At 38.3% G+C, this 19,797-nt stretch overlaps 1 protein-coding gene across 11 annotated transcripts in view; it reads left to right on the top strand.

Moving 5' to 3' along the window:
- TRAK1 (trafficking kinesin protein 1) overlaps window positions 1-19,797 on the top strand; it is a 92,067-nt gene that overhangs the window by 60,926 nt on the left and 11,344 nt on the right. For 6 of the 11 annotated variants that reach the window (XM_042472604.1, XM_042472606.1, XM_042472598.1 and 3 more), the window contains 5 exons: window positions 1,916-2,053; window positions 3,689-3,765; window positions 4,558-4,794; window positions 6,335-6,651; window positions 13,595-13,924. In XM_042472604.1, the coding sequence (XP_042328538.1) occupies window positions 1,916-2,053; window positions 3,689-3,765; window positions 4,558-4,794; window positions 6,335-6,651; window positions 13,595-13,924 (1,099 nt within the window). Of the gene's footprint in view, window positions 1-1,915; window positions 2,054-3,688; window positions 3,766-4,557; window positions 4,795-6,334; window positions 6,652-13,594; window positions 13,925-18,288; window positions 18,354-19,797 lie in introns of all 11 variants that reach the window. The other 5 variants (XM_042472607.1, XM_042472600.1, XM_042472609.1 and 2 more) reach the window with 2 other exon arrangements.

The following is a 19,797-nucleotide window of genomic DNA, read 5'->3' on the forward strand; positions in this document are numbered from 1 at the left end:
CCAAAACAGATAAACTTGAAGCAGTGGCTTGACACCACCCCTTTGAATGCCAGATTAGAGCCACAGCAACCACACACCACAGCCCCAACCCAGCTTTTTGCCAGCACAAAAAGAAGCGTCAGCTGGTCAGAAGCTGGCTTTTCTGGTTCCACACCGGCTTTGCGGCACTCTTGTGGCATGTAAATGCTATGCTGCAAAGCTGTCCCCTGTGAGGTCGGGCATGTGACATGATACCGCTTCAGGGTGGTGGCAGAGCTTGTGGCATCTAAGTGCTTCACTGTGATGCTGCCTTCAAGACACCGCAAAGGGATGGTCTTTTTTGCTCATTTGTTTTTGGTTTTTTTCAGTTTAAATAAGGACTATGCTCTTCAGTGCAAATGACACATGTACAACTCACATAAAAAAGAGAGCTAGGGCTGTGACAACCTGTGTGGTGTAGTGGCCCATTACTCTGGAGACTAGGCTTTGAATCCCTACGCATCCATGGGTGACATTAGGCAAGTCATATTTTCTCAATCTCAGAGGAAGGCAAAGACAAACCTCAGAACAGATCTTGCAAAGCAAGTTGGTTTGAAAGCACACAACAAGAATAAAACACTGTGTACATCAGAAGTGGGAATCATTCCGAGCCTGGAGGGATACGCTGCAGCATTTCAGGCTTCTTTGCCATAGTGCCCTGTCGCAGCCAACATTTTAGCAGAGTAGAAGTTATGTTGCATCACTCCCAGTCAGTGTTGGAGGCTGTCTTGATATAATAACATCATTTGCCTTAATTCCATTCTCAAAATAATTTTTTTTATTAAAGAATTGACGTTTTGGCCTTCAGATTTTGGGGATACTGGGAGTTATGGGAAGTCAGTAGGAGTTCCAAGAATGGTGTTGGATCCTCCAGAGGATTGCTTGCAAGCCTGTAGAATGTACCATTCCCATACCTGTTATGCACACCAGCCCCAAAGTATATTCAATTGAACAAAGTGGGATTTAACAACTACAAGTAAAGTTGTCTCCCATTTATAGTAGTGGTGTCAAACGTATGTAACTCCACGTAGTGTTAGGCTGTTATTTTTCTTGACAGTTTAACTACCAGGTAAAGTTGTATGTTAAATATCCAAGATTCACTGTTTCTTTCCCCAAAGAGTACCGAAATAAGTGTTATACATTTTACCAGTTTCCCTACAGACATTGTTTAAGGGCAGACTTTGCTTTGTTTCCTTTTCTGATTTTTTAAAAATTAAATAGTAAGATTTTTTTGTCCTTATTGCCACAGAAGCTTCAAATTGTATGGCTGAGGCCTTCTGCAATCCCAGACATCTGTAATGTCTTCATGACTAAGTGATAGTTCTTCTCTGCTCTTGATAGCTTTTTTGCCCTCTGTGTTAAGAGACACAGAATACATTTTGCAAGATGGAGATAATTATATGTAGTTTTCACTCCGTTCTGGTGCATGTGTTGTGTGCCTTCAAATTGTTTCTGACTTATGATGACCTTAAGACAAGCTTATCATGAGGTTTATTGGCAAGATTTGTTCAGAGGAGGTTTGCCATTGCCTTCCCTTGAGGATGAGAGCTTGTGACTTGCCAAGGTCACCCAGTGGGTTTCATGGCCAAGCTGGGAATCGAACCCAGGTCTCCAGTCATAGTCCTACATTAAACCACAATGTAACACTGGCTCTCTCTTGCTTTTTTAGCTCCTTCAAAAGCCAGCTCTCAAAAGCTAGTATCTTCAAGAACAGTAAAGTGCCATCACTGAAACATATATCATGCATATTTGGTCAAAATGTACATGTGAAATGGGTGGTTCATAAACACACATTAGTTGTTTGGCTTTTTCCAAAAGTGTTTTTTGTTCACATTGTTATCTTCAACATTTTGATAGATGATGATTCATGGAAATCATTTCTCTTTATGTATTGCAGTTACGAGAGCTGGAAGACAAATACGCAGAGTGTATGGAAATGCTTCATGAGGCGCAAGAAGAACTGAAGAACCTTAGAAACAAAACAATGCCAAATGCCATATCACGCCGTTACCATTCATTAGGCCTTTTCCCCATGGTGAGAAATCCTACAAGAAATCTTTTCTGGCACATTTCTCTTGCACCAACGTAACATAGATTACCTTTAAAAATTATGGATCCCAAAGATGTTTTGGCAGGTTGAGAAACTGAATCAGTAACAATTTTCACTCTTTTTTTTTTTTTTTAGGAAAATGAAGATTAAAACAAACTTAAAACACACAGTACTCCTTAAAAATTTGTCAGACATTGTTTATGAAACTTTATAACATGAAATACAAGTTGCACAATTGATAATGGATCCATAACAGGGAAGACTATCTATTTCTGTGGTTTTACAGACATTCCTGGATAAGGGAGCAAAGGACAAATAAACTAATTTCTTTCAACTAAGGGGCATACTTATCAAATTGGGGCATACTTATCAAATTTGCAGATGACACCAAATTAGGAGGAGTAGCAAATACCCCAGAGGACAGGATCAAAATTCAAAATGACCTGAATAAACTGGAAAGCTGGGACAAAGCTAACAAAATGAAATTCAACACAGAGAAATCTAAGGTACTGCACTTAGGGCGAAAAAATGAAATGCACAGATATAGGATGGGTGACACCTGGCTGAATGAAACTATGTGTGAAAGGGACCTGGAGCCCAAGTAGACCACAAGTTGAACATGAGTCAACAGTGTGATGTGGCAGCTAAAAAGGCCAATGCAATTTTAGGTTGTCTCAATAAAAGTATAGTGTCTAGATCAAGGGAAATAATAGTACCACTGTATTATGCTTTGGTCAGGCCTTACTTGGAATATTGTGTCCAGTTCTGGGCACCACAATTCAAAAAGGCCATTGAGAAACTGGAGCTTGTCCAAAGGAGGGCGACTAAAATGGTGAAGGGCCTGGAAACCATGCCCTATGACAGTGATGGTGAACCTTTTACAGACCGAGTGCCCAAACTGCAACTCAGACCCCACTTATTTATTGCAAAGTGCCACGTACCTCTGGCTTTCTAGTAAGAAACTCTGGCAAACTCTGTGCTAGGGCGATAGCATGTGTGACCACAGATAGGGCTCTGAGTGCCACCTCTGGCATGCATGCCATAGGTTCGCCATCACTGCCCTATGAGGAATGACTTAGGGAGCTGGGGATGTTTAGCCTGGAGAAGAGAAGGTTAAGAGGTGATATGATAGCCCTGTTTAAATATTTGAACAGATGTCATATTGAGGAGGGAGCAAGCTTGTTTTCTGCTGCTCCAGAGAACAGGACCCGGAACAATGGATCCAAGCTCCAGGAAAAGAGATTCCACCTCAACATGAGGAGGAACTTCCTGACAGTAAGGGCTGTTCGACAGTGGAACAAACTCCCCTGGAGTGTAGTGGAGTCTCCTTCTCTGGAGGTCTTTAAACAGAGGCTGGATGGCCATCTGTTGGGGATGCTTTGACTGAGAATTCCTGCATGGCAGGGAGTTGGACTGGATGGCCCTTGTGGTCTCTTTCAACTCTACGATTCTATGATTCTATCTCTGTAAAAATCACAATACTAATAAATTTAGTACATTGTCTCTAATTTTTAACTACCACACACATATGTTCTATATCCAATCATGAACTCAGTAAACATTACAAAAATAGATGTGTTGCTAACATGATGTTAACATCTTTTAAAATTGTCTTAACAGGATTCTTTGGCAGCTGAAATTGAAGGGTCAATGCGAAAAGAACTTCATCTGGAAGAACCTGACTCCCCTGACTTAACGTATGGCCAATGAATTATGAAACTTTGATGTTTTAATTAAAAAAAAAATTAACAAGTACTTGAAGTTTCAAGTGATAAGTATCAAACGTTTTATGTAGTCTCAATTAATTAATGTGCTGTACCTCTCCTAATGCTGTAGCAGTTTTTCTGCTTAGTTTTTTTGTGATCCTTTTAAAAAAGGAGGATTTGGAGGGGACAGACATTGTACTTATATGTTACCATTGCTGCAGTGTGAACATAAGTGCACCAGAGGATTCCAGTTTTTTTTCGATGGAGGATTTCCCTGGCTATACAGCTAGAACTATCTTGAATAAACAGAGAGATGCCACATTCAGTGTGGGATCATCAAGGTCAACTATTATATTCTTCCAGTGGGGAGTACGGCTGAGAGAAGGAGTGTAAGTCTATGAGGCTAAGAAATTTTGTCAATCTCATCCTGGCCACTATATAGGCCAAGAATCACATGCATAGGCTGGCTGAGTAGGTAATATAGAAAATGTGAAACATTGTTCAGGAAAATTTTACAATTCTTCCTTATCCTGCCAGAGAGGCAGGGTAAAAATAAAAATTTTATTCTATTCTATTCTTATTTTTCAGAATAATAAACAACTTTTAACAGTTTAATAAATACCTATCCATTTATAATCATTGCAATGAATATGTAATCACACAGGCACACAGAATTATTCTTTTACAAAAGCAGTATTAACTATGAAACTATTTTAGAAGACTTAATCATATATCTCTTAGGATAGGTTTTTTGTTATTACTAACTATCTGTTTCTTTGCCAGCCATCACAAGAGAGTCTTTGATACAGTACGAAATGTCAATCAGGTGGTAAAACAGAGATCCCTAACTCCATCTCCAATGAATATCCCAGGATCGAACCAATCTTCAGCAATGAACTCGGTTATTTCTAGTTGTGTCAGCACACCACGGTCAAGCTTCTATGGAGGAGACATCTCCAGTATTGTGATAGACAACAAAACTAATAGCATCATCCTAGAAACTGAATCTACTGACTCTGGGTCAGTATTGTATGGCTGAAGTTTGGGTGCATCTCTAGTCAATTTCATCTCTTTTGTGTCTTGTATCTTCACTTGTATGTAGCTTACTAGCCTGTCATCAGAAGTATCGCATCTGCTGTATTCAAAATGCTTGGAAAAAGCTGGTTTTAGCATATTACTGTCTTCCAGTCTTCTAATCTTGATCATGTTTACCAAGCTTTCTAGAAGTACTAGACATCATTCTTGGGTAATTCTGGTTTCTAATTTAATTTAACAGCAGAGATAATATGGTTCAGCCAAATGATTTTGGTGCAGATGCTGCCTAAAATCTCTTTTAAGTTAAACTAATTAAAACTTTTGCTTTGCACCCCAGTCGTTGAATGGTAATTACTAAGAACAGAACATCCTCCTAATAAGTCAGTATTCAGATAGTCAAACAGTTCAAAATTGTTTGAATCAGTTTGTGAGCTTAGAATTCTAGATTTTTTCACCATGAATTAGCTGGCCATCAATGCTGGTTTCATTGCCAGTTGTTAATACTTAGCATCAGCCTTAGGAAAAAAACTTGGCTGGATAACTTGTGAGAAGTTTGTGGTCCCTAAAACAATTTTCTGTGTTACTGAAAACCTGTCCTCCTTTTCTGAAAAAGAAAAGAAAATTATTTCTAGTCCTAGTTTTGTGTTCTGTCTGGCAGTCATTACTGAATTGATCTAATGCCCATGTGGAGTTTCAAAAAAAGGTGTGTTTGGTGCCTCCAGGTGGAAGCAGCAATAGTCTGCCCTTCTTCCTCTTGGGCTGCATCCGCATTGCAGAAACAATCCAGTTTGACACCACTTTAACTGCCATGGTTCAGTGCTATTGAATTCTGTGAATTGTAGTTTGTTGTTGCACCAGCATATCTGACAGAGAAGGCAAAATGTCTCACAAAACTAAAATTCCCAGAATTCCATAGCATTGAACCATGGCAGTTATTCCTGCATTGTGGATGTGTGCAGCCTTGGTGTGGAATGCACTGCATTTCTTATAGCCATCTATATTTATAAAATCGCCGTGGAGCACTACTGATCTCTCCTAATTTGAATGGGCAGATTATGAAGCCTGGATAAAAAGGGCCAGTCTTTTTCAAGGTGCTAGGTAAAGTAACAGTGAGCCACTCAGATACCATTCTTGCTTGGTGTTGGACAATGTGTGGCCGAAGGACAATCCACATGCAATTGAAGGACAATCGGAGGACAAAGAGTGAATTGCACATCCTGGAAGCCTAGGTGGTGATCTTTCCCCTTGGCTCAAACATTTTTGGAAGTCTGTGTGGTCCTTGATCCCCAAGATTAGAAAGCTCACCCCCAGATCCAAGGAGGTTGCCCACTCCTATTCTACCCACACCATTCAATTGACAATAAGCTATTCTGATGGTAAAGTGAAATATACAGTATCTCCCATAGAGATAATGAAATTTCATTTTTTGTCACAGTCCAAAACTGATTGTTTTCATACCCCTTATTCCTCTTGTTGTCTGTATGCAAATTATCAATAAAGTATGTTTGATCTTTCCCCCCCCCAGAAATGATGAAAAGAACAAAAAACCTGGAACCCCAGGAACACCTGGTTCCAGTGACCTAGAAACAGCTCTTCGCAGGCTGTCCCTTCGAAGAGAGAATTACCTGTCAGAGAGGAAGTTCTTTGAAGAAGAGCAAGAAAGAAAGCTGAGAGAATTGGCTGAGAAGGGAGAATTCCATAGTGGCTCCATTACTCCAACGGAGAGTATCATGTCGTTGGGAACTCACTCCAGGTTTTCTGAATTTACTGGATATTCAGGAATGTCCATCAGCAGCCGCTCATACCTCCCAGAGAAGCTTCAGATTGTGAAGCCCTTAGAAGGTGATAATAAAGCCCCTCGACCTTTATCTGTTTTCCTTAGTGACTGTCTGTGGTCTCTCCTCCATCAACAGGAAGCAGTAAACTTCTGTAACACATACTCCTTTTACTTTAGAGATAGCCTTCCACATTGCTTGTTTGAACTCTTCTGAAATTAAAGCTATTTGTTTTTGGTTTTAAGCAAGCAACTCCTGGAGCAAGATTATACTGTGCCATGTCTCTAACATATTTCAGGATTATATTAATATAGTTCAGTAAATTCATTTGAACTCTTACGTTCAGTCGTATATTTATAGACCACTGTACAGAAAGAGAGAAATGGTAAAAAATATATTGGTACAAGGAATAATAATAGCATTGAGTGAGAATACTTTAAATTACAATGTGTGTTCAGACAGTGGAATTTTTTAAACATCTGCACAAGCTACAGTCTCATATTAATTGTATATGAATTGTTCCATTGATTTCAGAGTGGCTGTTACAAACCAATGCACATCATTTTACACACTTAACTCAAGACGAGGATGTCCATATTTCCCCCCCATTTCCTTAGACACTAAAGATGTTTATAGTACATGACACTTGCAATCCTTTATGCACAATGCTTTACTCTTGTGTTTGGTTTGCAGTCATGGGGTTTCTAATTTCCAAATCTGTCCATTGACTGTTTTGATTATTATTATTTTATTCCATAAACTATTTTGCGTTGGTCCATGGTCCATGTAAGACATGATTGTTTTTCTTCTTTATTGGTAAATAATTATTTCTTTAGGGAGCCAGTGTGTTGTAGTGGTTTGAACATTGGGCGATGACTCTGGAGAGCAGGGTTCAAATCACAGTTCAGCCATAAAACCCACTGGGTGACTTTGAGCAAGTCACACCCTCTCAGCCTCAGAGGATAGCAATGGCAAACCTCTTCTGAACAAATCTTGCTAAGAAACCCTCATGATAGGCTTGCTTTAGGGTTGCCATAAGACTTGAAGGCACACAACAACAACAACAACAACAACAACAATTATTTCCTTACATTTTATGTGAAAATGGCAACCACTACCAGTTCAAATGAGTCAAGAAGTTGTATCTTCTTCAGATTCCATAAAGCGCCTGCCCCAGATTCTGAAACACTTTAGGGAAAGGATAGATACGTAACAACAAACCTTCATTTACTGATTATTAGCATTGTAATTGGTTTCTGTCACCCATATACAGTATTTCTCTGCTTTCTTCAATAAACTTTCAGTCTCCATCTTTTCTGTCTCTCTTGCTTTTTCACTTCCTTTCTTTTTTCTTTGTGTATTGAACCTTTTTTTCCTATCTCTACAACCCACTCATGTCACTGGCCGCCTTCGTAGTTTAAAAGGTTTACCATCCATTTGCTTTGGGTGTTGGAGAATATTTGAGTCCTATATATGTATTCTAGAAGAAATTTGTCTTGGGCAGAAATTGTTCTTGAAACTGGGAAACGGTCTTGAAAAAAATATTTATCAGCAGATACATATATGATTTCTCTCTCTCTCTCTCTCTCCATCTATTTGTAACTCATTGTACTTTACAATGTCATTGTATTATTTTTCACACTGTGTCTTAAAAGGAATCTATATATAAAAGTACAAAGAACTTTAGTACTTGGTTAAATTGCTTCCAGTATAAACTATAGGTTGCTGCAGACTTTGCAGCCCTCATACATGGAATGTTCATTTCCCTCATTGCAGGTAATAATAATAATAATAATAATAATAATAATAATAATAATAAGTTTTATTTATAGACCGCTATTCCGCAATGATCATAGCGGTGTACAGTAAAAATTGCAATACAGTACAAAAAATTGCAAGGCCTCTCTCCACCTCAAGATGGTGGTCGGGAGGAGGGCTCTTAGTCTTTCCAGGCCAGGCCTCATCTCTCCCCCTCAAGATGGTGAAAAATTAGGGCAGCCTTCATTACAGAATAGATAACAGTATGCCTATCCTTTTACTTTTATCAAACTCTACTCTTTCGTATTGGGCTTCACCTTCATGATACCCTTCTCACTACTACCACCAACTTCTAAAAATAGAGGTGGAGAATGTGTGAGCTATCCCATGTTGTTGGACTGCAGTTTCCATCATCCTTCGCTATTAGTCCTCTACAGAGTCAGTAGCATATGTTAAAGAGCCACAATACACATATTCATTTGTCACTGGTGGCACAGGGTAGTCTTTGACACTCTTTCTATACCCATATTCTGGCTCTCTGTTATCCAGTCATCATACATGCAAATAATAATAATAATAATAATAATAATAATATGGAGACCTAGAGTTTCCATATGTGTGATTCTTGTTCCAGATAATGTATTGTGTATGACTCAGATCATTTCCTTCACCACTGTCTCACTCACATCCCCACCATCAAATAAACTTAGGAAACACAACTGAATGAGATAGAACACATGAAAGCACTTGTGCTGGCCAAATGGCTGTAATAAAGTTATTATTATAGAACACATGAAAGCACTGTGTTTCCATTGGTTATCTAGAACCATTATTGAAATAAGGTGTATCAGTTGAACTCTTATGTCCCTGAAAATTAGACCTAATAATTTGCTTCTTTAAAAAAATAAAACCTTGCAAAGGGTTATGTGAAAATATTCCGATATCTGTTTATTTTGCAGCAGAAGGAAACTTATATACACCCGTGTACTGTTTCTTTGCTTTATTTATTTATTTATAGCCTTCCTTTCTCCAAACATGGAATCAAGACAGTGTACAACCTTTAAAAAATACAATTTAAAATCTTTCTGTGCAAAAGTTTAAAAATCAGATTAAATTTGTATTTCAAAACACTACAGGTTATACAAAATGCTTGGGACCACAAGTGTTTCAGAGCTGGGATGATGATGATGATGATGATGATTTGGATTTTGGAAAACACAGGTAGTGTACCTGTACTGTATTTGCAAGGCTGGAGAGAGACGTGAGGGTCTGTGAATGGCAGGAGGTGTGAATTCCTGCCGTTTCACAGATGCTCTGTCTGTCTCTAGCCTCACTCACGTCTTTTTCCTGCCATCTACCCACTTCTACCTTTGAGGTAGCATCAGTGGTTCTGCTCATTTGTTTCTCTCCAGCCTTGTGTCTTATTTGCTACTTGTATTGTGTATGAGACACAAAGTTGAAGAGCGACTGAGGATCTGAGAGACAAACAAATAGGAAGAATTCAGCTATAACCTTGAAGGCAGAAATGGGTAGATGGTGGCAAAAAGTTTTGGGGTTTGGACATTTTTGAATTTCCTGATTAGGGGTGCTAACCTGTAGTTTAAAATGCAAATTAAAAGCAGTTTTTAAAAACACATCAGTAACATATTAAAATAGAAACAACATTTCCCATTTAAAGCTTGGTGTGCCACATCATATTAAAACTCAGAATCTTCTTAAATAAAAAGTGTTTACCTATCTTTATCTTTACATAAATATAGCAGAGTCAGGGACATTACAGACTGGCACTTTGTTCCAGCCTGTGGGTGGAGCTAGGATGCAGTGCCCGCATGCTGGATGTCCTAGCCCCACCCCAGGGTACCATTTTGGTTCATGGCAGTCTACATGGGATGCACCATGATGAGCCATCATGGTGCCCCTCTGGTGCTGCATCAAATGGCGCAGCACCGAAGGGGCTTCATAAAGCCACGCCACCGCTTTCTGCAGCTTCTTTTTGCACTCTCCAGCAGACAGATTGGAGCCATGGCATGGGGTTGCCACAGCCCTAATCCAGCCAGTAAAAGGGCAGTTGCATGACGCCCATCTGTACAGCCCCTCAGTGTGGTATAGTGGTTTGAGCACTGAACTATGACTCTGGAGATAGGTTTGAATCCTTATTCAGCCATGAAAACGCACTGGGTGATCTTGGGCAAGTTGCCCTCTCTGAGCCTCAGAGGAAGGCAAAAGCAAACTCCCACTGAACAAATCTTGTAAAAAAAAAAAAAGGCACAAAACCTTGTGATAGGGTCATCATAAGTCAGAAATTACTTGAAGGCACACAACAGCAACAATATAATATCTGAAGAGATCAAAGTAAATAAAATAATCTAGATTTTGAGCTAGAAATTATAATGCATGATAACAGCAATAGTAATGAAGTCATTTGCAGAGAACAACAGTAACTTGTATATATTCAGATATAAATCATAATATTATAATCTGGGTTGTCGGTCCCTTTCCACTATGATGATTCAGTCAACTGAAATTCTGCTTCAGAACTATTATTCTAAATGGGGGAGGAGGAAATGAATGCACCCACTGATTTTTTTCAGCCTTCTCTGATTCACAGATCCTTCTTATAATTTTTGCTTTCCAGAATTGTTACAAAAGCAAGTAAAGTACACATGAGCTGCATCTGCACTGCAGAAATAATCCATTTTAACACTGCTTTAATGGTGTATAAGTACTGCACGGAGCCATGATTATGTAAAGGCCCTTTGATTATTAATTTACCTCTCTTTGCTAAGTGTTGGAATTTACTTTGCCCACCTCCATTATATTTTACTAATTCTATAATGCACACCAGGTCTCATGCTTATTAGTTGAAGAGCTGTGTTACCTTTTAATATAGTGCATGGTTTTAATGCATTTACATGGAGACATGGGTGGGCTCAGTCCATTAGAACAGTCCTGTTCTCTATTACTCACAAAATGTCCTGTGCAAGTGCAACAATTAATTTAACATTTTGTTTTGATATACCTTCTTTCAAAAAATAACACTAGTCTTTCTTCCACATATCATTGTAATTTTATATTATGTAGCCAAGGGCTTATGGAGGTCCAATGGAATTTTTGAGGCATTGTGTGTTTTGTGAGTGACAGACAACAAATGATGTTTGGAACACATTACAAAAGAATTTTGAAACCCACAGTCAGATTTTACCTTGAAACTAATCCTTGTGTCCATTCTTTTGTGAAAAGTGGGATACAGATTAAACAGATACAGATAAATAAGTGAATAATCATCATTCTCTGAGTTGTTAAGAAAGGAAATCCACACAAAGAGGGTTATACAGTACTCCATCCAGAAAGATGCAGGAAAGTCTTTGGTTTAGCTAGATGCTCACAGTTTTCTTCCTTGCTTTTGCCCAGGGCAGAGCTTTTTCTTCTGATTCACTCTTCTCTAGACTTCATTGATCTTAACACCTTTTTATTATCTCCCACCACCACCACCTTTGGCCCTCCAACTCCATTCTTTTACTCCTTGTTATAGGGGCTCTGTGGACTGGTGAAGATGCTTCAGACTACTCCCCTCAACATACACAGACACAGTGTTCTTGGAGAAAGATCTTCTCATTTGTCCCATTTCCCTACAGAATTAGGCTTCCACCAACTTGGCAAACAGTTGCATTTTACACATAATACAGTAACATTGGTTTAGTAAAATGCATCATAGCAATATTTTCCTTACTTCCTTAAACTGAAATAAGTGAGGTCAATTTAACTTTTGGATTAAACAGCTTTAGAAATTCACAATGGGTATGTCGAAGATATTAAGCATTATATTAACTCAAGAGCAGCCACAGTTAGCTTTGGATACACAATGGCCTGTTACAGACTGCCAAAATAAAGCTGCTTTGAGTCTCTTTGGAGGTATGCTGTTTAAATGATGCCTGGGTCCTAAGAGTCCGGAGGTCTCACCAAAGCCACACTCCATTCCTAAGCACTGGAGTGCAGCTTTGGTGCAGCTTCCAGATTCTTAGGATGCATGCATCATTTAAACAGCATACCTCCAAAGAGACCTGAAGCAGCTTTATTTTGGCAGTCTGTAACAGGCCATTGTGTCTTTTCCCACATTTTTCCACTGGAAATACTGGAAATAGTACTTTTTGCACTTAATTTCTCATAGTCTTACTGGCTTTTTTCTTACTTGGTCAAGTTCAGTAGAGTCTATAATGCCATGTAATCTAATCCAATCCTTCCGAAGGAGTTGCTCCACTGCTTTCTTTAAACACAGGATTTATGTCTGCCTCAGAACAGCAGTCTTGAGTATAGAACACTAAGCAATGCTATTAGATGGATTATTTTAATTAGTGTTGCATGTACTATGCTTTTATTTTAATACCATATATTTTCTTACCAAAACTGTTTTCATTCCATGGAAGAATTCACAGGTACAGTATAGTAAAACATACTTTATGCATTAGCAAGTTTTGTGCAAATAATAGTTTGCTTGATGATCAAACAAGTAGAATATGAAGTTACTATTATTTATATTTTTATAAAGCTGATGTAGTTTGTACTACTTTGTAGAACAGCTCTACTTCTTTAACCTCTAGTAATCAGTTATAGACAGTGTTCACAGCATGTTTCCTTTCAATCATTTTATCTTGAAAAACCTAGAAATATAGAATCATAAAATTATAAGGTTAGAAAAGATCTTTCTGCCAATGCAAATAGCAAATTCATCAATGATAGACAGCTGCCTAATCTCTGTATACATATCCCCCTAAGAAAACCTGATCCCAATGATGTCTTCTTCTTCAGAAATATTTGATTTGATGTTCATATTTTCTGATCGTTTGCCAATATGGCATAAGTGTTATTTATTTTTTAAAATATCCATATTCTTTCTTTTGTTCCATTATTCCATTACTTTTTATTCTATGAGAACTAAAGTTTAAAAATACAAATTAAAACAAAACAATAAAATTGGGAAAATACACTAATTTGGGGGCTTTATCCTGTTAAAGATATGAATGGCAATAGTCTTTGCTGTCACAAATGTTTTAAAAATCATGCTTTTAGTTTTGTGTACTAGCATTTTAATGAATTCAAAAGTACCTTTTTGATATCCGTACTCTCACTGGGGAGACATTTTACTAAGCAGTTTTAAATCCTTGTGATTTTAAAACAAACAGTGGGATTTAAACAATTTTGCTTTGGAGGGAAATCTTTGTTCTGACTCTTCTTTTGGTCTTCTAACTCTCCAGGTTCCGCCACTTTGCATCACTGGCAACAGCTTGCTCAGCCTCATCTGGGAGGTATTTTAGACCCACGGCCTGGAGTTGTTACTAAGGGCTTCCGGACTCTGGACCTTGACCAGGATGAAGTATACTGCCTTAATGATTTTGAAGAAGATGAGTCAGGTGACATTACATTCAAGGGCCTAGCTACCTCGACGCCGATCCAGCACACTGAGACCTCAGGTGAGAGGTCCCAAGCACAAGTGACTGTTTCAGACAGCGAGAATTACCCAAGTCGCTCTCAGGCTTTCCCAGAGGAGATGCAGGAACCCGCGACTGACGATGATGAGGGGTCTGGTGAGGGAATCTCATTGAGTCCAGCACAACTGCCATGTTTGCAGGATGTTGATTATTGGGCCATTCTCACATCTATCCAGAGCAGCATCCACAGTGTTGCTTCATGTGTAGCTTCTGCACGACAGTGTGCATAAGAATTAACATGAGCCCTTTTGAGAACTGCTTCTAACAAAACCATCACTGTTTCTGTACTTTTAACAACACCCCCCCCCCTTTCAGTTTGATAAGAGAAGGCTGCTAAAAGAATGTGATTCATTAGGTCCTTAGAGAAAAACTATATTTTGTGTGTCTGTGCTGGTTTTGTGTGTCTGTGCATTTGTACCATTATGGAAGCAACTATTTTCAGAATATTGTTTGCTTTTGAAGCAGAATTTGGGCTGTTGTGCTTGTATTTAGTCAACAAATTGTTATTGGAGTACTCTTCATCGCAAGAGGTAGCAAACAGGACCTTGTAACTGAACACAAGCATTCTCTCATTTAATAATAGAAGGCTCTTGAAATTGATTACTATTTAGAACCAAAACTACATATTGTAGTAAAGGGATTTTCACAATTTGTGTTTAATAGCAGTTGCAGCCAGATTCTAGATATGAGATTACAGTATAATAGGATGGTGAAGTTTTTTTTAAAAAAACTCTTTCCTCCAAATGACAGCCCTGACATACAACTCCTTTCTCCAAAGCTGCTGTGTACCTGGTATGCCAGTATTTAAGGAAGTTGGATTTGGGAGACAAAATATTTCTTGTAATGCCAAACTTGTGCTTTCTCTGTAATTTCCTGCCAAAAACAAGCCCAAGAAGGTTTGCAGAAGAGCCAAGATTGGAGGACTAAGTTTTCATACCTGTGCCTTCATACATACAACATGATCTTTTAATCTTATCTTAGTAGACAGGATATTTTTTTACTCAGAAAATATTTTAAATTTTCAAACTTTATAAGCAAATATTTTTGTTGTTTCAAACGGGGGTTATGTTTATTTACATTTGTGGTATAATCTTGAATTGTTACTCAGAGAAGCACTTCAGAGAAAAACGATTCTCAGTGTTATATACTTTAATTTCTATGTTTTTGAAAATATAACATTATTTTCTGTTGTACATTATATGACAGGCAAGGCTGTCAAGCTAATATGATAGATCTGATATTAGGTCTATTACTCAAGTCATTCCTACAGTTTTAGGATATACTACCATAGAAATGATAGCATAAACTCTTATTGTTTGAAAACTGGAATAATGTTTGCCATTTTGTGGTTTTAAATCACAAAATTTAGATGTGTATGTCAAAGAAGCAGTGAAGAACACTGTACAGTTTTCAGGATCTTGTAATATTATTTGCTCATTTATGGACATTATATTCACTATATATAATCAGAAAATAATTATGCCAGCTGAAGTACATAGATACAGCTATTTACTTTTTCACATAGGATTCTGTACATTTGAGTTTCTGGATGATTCCATGCAATCCCTGTGGGCTAATCCAAAAACCAGAGGTAAACATACATTTCTGCCCTAATGGTTGCATCCTGGCAGCTTTTGCATTGCTTCTGCTTGCAGCAATGCTCAGCACAAGTGGACTTCTCCCCAGATCCTCTGTGTGCACTTAGTGACTTGAAAAGGAAGTGTATATGTATATGTTGTGCACAGCTTCAAAGTGGACAGAAATGTGTACCTGTTCCAAAGCTTAGTGTGACGTAAGGGACTTGGTTTAGAATTTTCTGTAGTTCACGGAGAACACCCAGTGTGTGTATTCTATCCAAGACAAGAACTCTGCAAAGAAATGGGGCACACATGGGTAACTTGTGACCTTACAGAAGTTGGTGGATTTGTAACCACCATTCAATTTAAACAGCCCAGTCAATGAAGGAATTGCATTTCAACAGCTTCTGGAAGAACACATAGCACCCAACATGGATTCTTACTAGTGCACTGTCCCCTAGTCAAATAGAAGAATATAAATACACTCTAAGTTATTATTTTCCAGACCATTTATTGTATGAAGCATTGGATGGATCTCTTATTTTAGGAGTTTAGTGCACAGCTAAATAATCCTGTTTAGCTTGCCTGGTTTGAATCCTCTTCTGGGATGTAGTTGGATATTATCATATGCATTTTGCCACCAGTGCTGTCTCCTGCCTAAAACCCTCCTCCCAGCCATGCTCAGTCAGCTGATTTGCAAAGTCAGGAGCAGCGTCAGCAACAAAATGCATATGATAATATCCAGCTGCATCTTGGAAGAGGATTCAAACCAGGCAAGGTAAACTGGATTATTTAGCTGTGTGCTAACCTCCTTAGTCCCACCCTGGTTCTGTGTTGTACTTACATTTGTCTTTATTTGAACATTAACACATCACAAATAGTCCTGCTACTTTTGCATCTCTCTCTGTCTCCCATTTTCCCTTTGATTGAATTATATGTATTAAGGAAGCAACCTGTTACTTATCAGATGTCTTGAACTACAAGAGGAACATGAGGTTTGTAACCTCAAAATATCTGGAGCACAGAAGCTTGTACACTCCTCTCATTTGTAAGATATGTTGGAGACCTGGGGCTGATAAAATTGGAAAGTGTACCCTTTGTGGGTTACCAAAGCATGCTGTTTAAAGCGTTGAAGTGAAGCAATTGTTTTCAGTACCAGGAATATTCTGGTTTATAGTTCTGATTCATCTTAATTCAAGATGCGCAGGAAGCTGTGTTTCTGCAATTGATTCTATGATTCTCTGATGATAGTAGAAACTGTTCTTCAGAAGTTTTCAGAAGAATTGGGCCAAATTTACATTTATCCATTTTATCCAAAATACTTGGGATCATGATGAAAATAATCATGGAATGAGTGACTAGTTACAGTCATCCTGTTGAAATGATTGAGTTTTTTACTTATTTATTATTGCATTTGTATTCTGCTGTTCAGCCACAAAGTCTTTCAGAGTGACTTACAGATAGCTAATTAGACAGTTCCTTGCTCTGAGGCTTACAATCTAAAAAGACATGACACAAAAGGAGAAGGGAATGGCAATGGGGAAGGGGATCAAAGTCCAGCGGTTCCAGATGATGGCAGATGGACTGGAGGGAAGGCTCTCTTGATTTATCTGAATAGACCTGATGGAACTGGTTCTATCACTCTCTCCTTCTAAGGCCAGATGATGGTAGATGCAATGGAGGGAAGTCTCTCCTGCTTGTCTACCTTGACTCTTCATGTTTTTTATTTGAGACCATTCGAAGCCTAATTTTGGAGGTACAGAAAGGTGAATAAAAGTAGATGTCCATTCTCTTTTATGTAACAGGATTGAGATTGTTTGTTACAGGATGTAACTGTGAGCTTTATCACACCAGCCCTTTTCATGCTGTAGTCCTGCAACATAAAAATAAAATGGTAAAATACCAGTATAGGAGCAGCCACCACCACAGTTCTTCCTTTAATGTAACTGGGGCTGCTGCCAGCATTGAGCTCCTTTCCCATCCTCTCCCTTAACCCCTACCTCCCTCTCTTATACCTTGCCTGGCATGCCTTTTGGTTTTTTAAATTTTCTCCAATTTTTTTGATATTATTTTGGAGCTCTGCAGCCCCCAATTCACTCATTTTTTTCGACTTTGGGGCTCCAAAGCTCCAAAATAGCACAAAATAGTTGGAAAAATTACAGTTGCCCCTCCTTTTTCGTGGGGGATCCGTCCCCCTCATGAAAATGGAAAAAAAACCCACCTGCAAATATTCAAGCTCTATTGGCTTGAATGGAGGCACACTCCCTCAGGGGCATGCAGGCACACGCCATGGGCATGTGCCCCATTTTAACTCCGTTTGCCCCCATAGCTATTCAAGGGGCATGGATATCCCAAGTCCACAAGACCGGAGGCAGGACTGTATTTTTAAAAGGGGGGAGAAGGAGGGGAGTCAGCTGCATGTAATAAAGCCCTTAGAGATCACCTCTGGTGGCTGGAGAAGAGGATAACCCTTTTTTAAAATGTATACATTTAGCTTTTTGTTGTATGTCAGTATTATTTTAGACATATTTTAATCGTGTAATGTTGTTTTAGATTGTACGCCGCTTGGCAGGTTTTTATCCTTTTTTCATATTTTATTTGACCCTTACTATGTAAAGCACTGTACAAACTTTAGAGTGCTCTATAAATAAATGTTAATAATAATAACAATTAATAATAATAATAATAATGTTACATCTTATATTGCAATGGCAAGAGCCCCTTCACTTTTGAACTTTTCTCTTTTTATAACAACCTTATATCCCACTCAAAAACGAGTTGAGATTTTATTACCATTTGCATAAAAATGCAGTGCCCCACTCTTCATTTATAAAATTGTTGGATCATTTACAGGTGGCTCATTCTTTCCTATTATATTTAAAGGGCAGAGAATACTACAGTCGTGTGAAAAGCTTCGCTGTTGACTGCTGGAGATGCTGTTTGTCCAGGTTTTCCCTAGTGCTATCTTTCAGGATCAGTCCTTTTGAATTCTAGAAATTGATTTCTCTTTGCTTACTCCTCTTACTGGGCTCAGTTGCTACTTTTAGCAGCCTTTTCCTATCTTACATATTCATTAATAACAGTGTGAGTTTTTAAAAATTTGTTTAATGAATCTGGAATCCTTATAATATAATTCTGTGGGGAAATAAAATTGGTAACTGTATAAAGGGGGTGTTGCAGATTCGGAACAACTATGTTCCATAATCAAAACAGTCACCAAAATTTCATTGCTTTTGTCTGTTTATTTGTCATCTAGTGCTGAGCTGTTCTAGCTTATCCTGATTTATGGCTCAAGTTTTCAAGATACTTTTCTCCATATAACACTTTTTTCTTTATTGGTTATTTGAAATTTTCTCCAACATTCTAAACTTCTGCATATGCTTCATGATGTGCAAAGAATCATGATTGCTAGGCCCTGTCGCACCACTCCTTAAGAATTAACTATTTTACATTGCTTACAATGAACTCTGAAGCATCATCATCAGCATTTATAGAGGTGATGTAGAATTTTTTTTTTCCAAAAAGCATTAGACTGATAATTAGTTTGTTAACCAGTAATGGAATATTTAACACTGTGTGGTGGAGCATTTATTAGAATGTGGGAAATAGCTCTACTTCAAGTCAATTTTCACTTGCATAGGCACCTTAACATATGTAGCTCTCTCACTTTCAAATACACAATTATTCTCTAAGGATTGCATGGCTACACATGAATCATCTTAATAATTTTATTCTGTTTGCCTCAAATCATGAGGTCATGTAGTCACAATAGTGAAAGACCTTGTGTGTTTCTCAGCCTCTCTGGAAGTTTAGAGTGGCATTGGGGTGTGGTGTGTCTGTCCAAAACAGTGTGTCAAATGGTTGCATATGTCCTGTTGTACTAAACTTTAAGTTTCACGTTTTATGAATGTTTAAATGTTGGGTGAATGATGAAAAATAATCACAGAAAACTTACCAGCATGTTTCTTTTGCATGTTTTAACAAAAGTGATTTTTAAAGGCTTGTTACTAAATAAGAGCACCTATGCAATCATGATATCTTCACGGTAGTACTTCTTTGTGGGTCATTCCTCAGTGAACATTTTGGATGCATGACCTTTGAATTTCTGAATTACATTGCAACAAAAGGGCTACCCATAAAGTATGTCACATGCCAGAAAGGATAGAAGTAGTACAGTTGCAGTAACACTAAGACAGGATGTCAAGGAGGTGATACTGATTCAAGCGTAGTGGTGTCTTTGTGCATTGTTTCCTGACTAGAAGCAAGATACTGACAGCTGCATTTTCCTGTACTGCTGTTTTGCCTGCTTCTCTTTGGGGGCATTCACACTTAAGTAGTCCTACCAAGGAGATGCAGATCTCCACAGTGATGTAATACCAAATCGGTGTTCCT

The sequence above is a fragment of the Sceloporus undulatus genome, chromosome 6 (assembly GCF_019175285.1).
Source record: "Sceloporus undulatus isolate JIND9_A2432 ecotype Alabama chromosome 6, SceUnd_v1.1, whole genome shotgun sequence".
In the NCBI taxonomy this organism is placed as follows: domain Eukaryota; kingdom Metazoa; phylum Chordata; class Lepidosauria; order Squamata; family Phrynosomatidae; genus Sceloporus; species Sceloporus undulatus.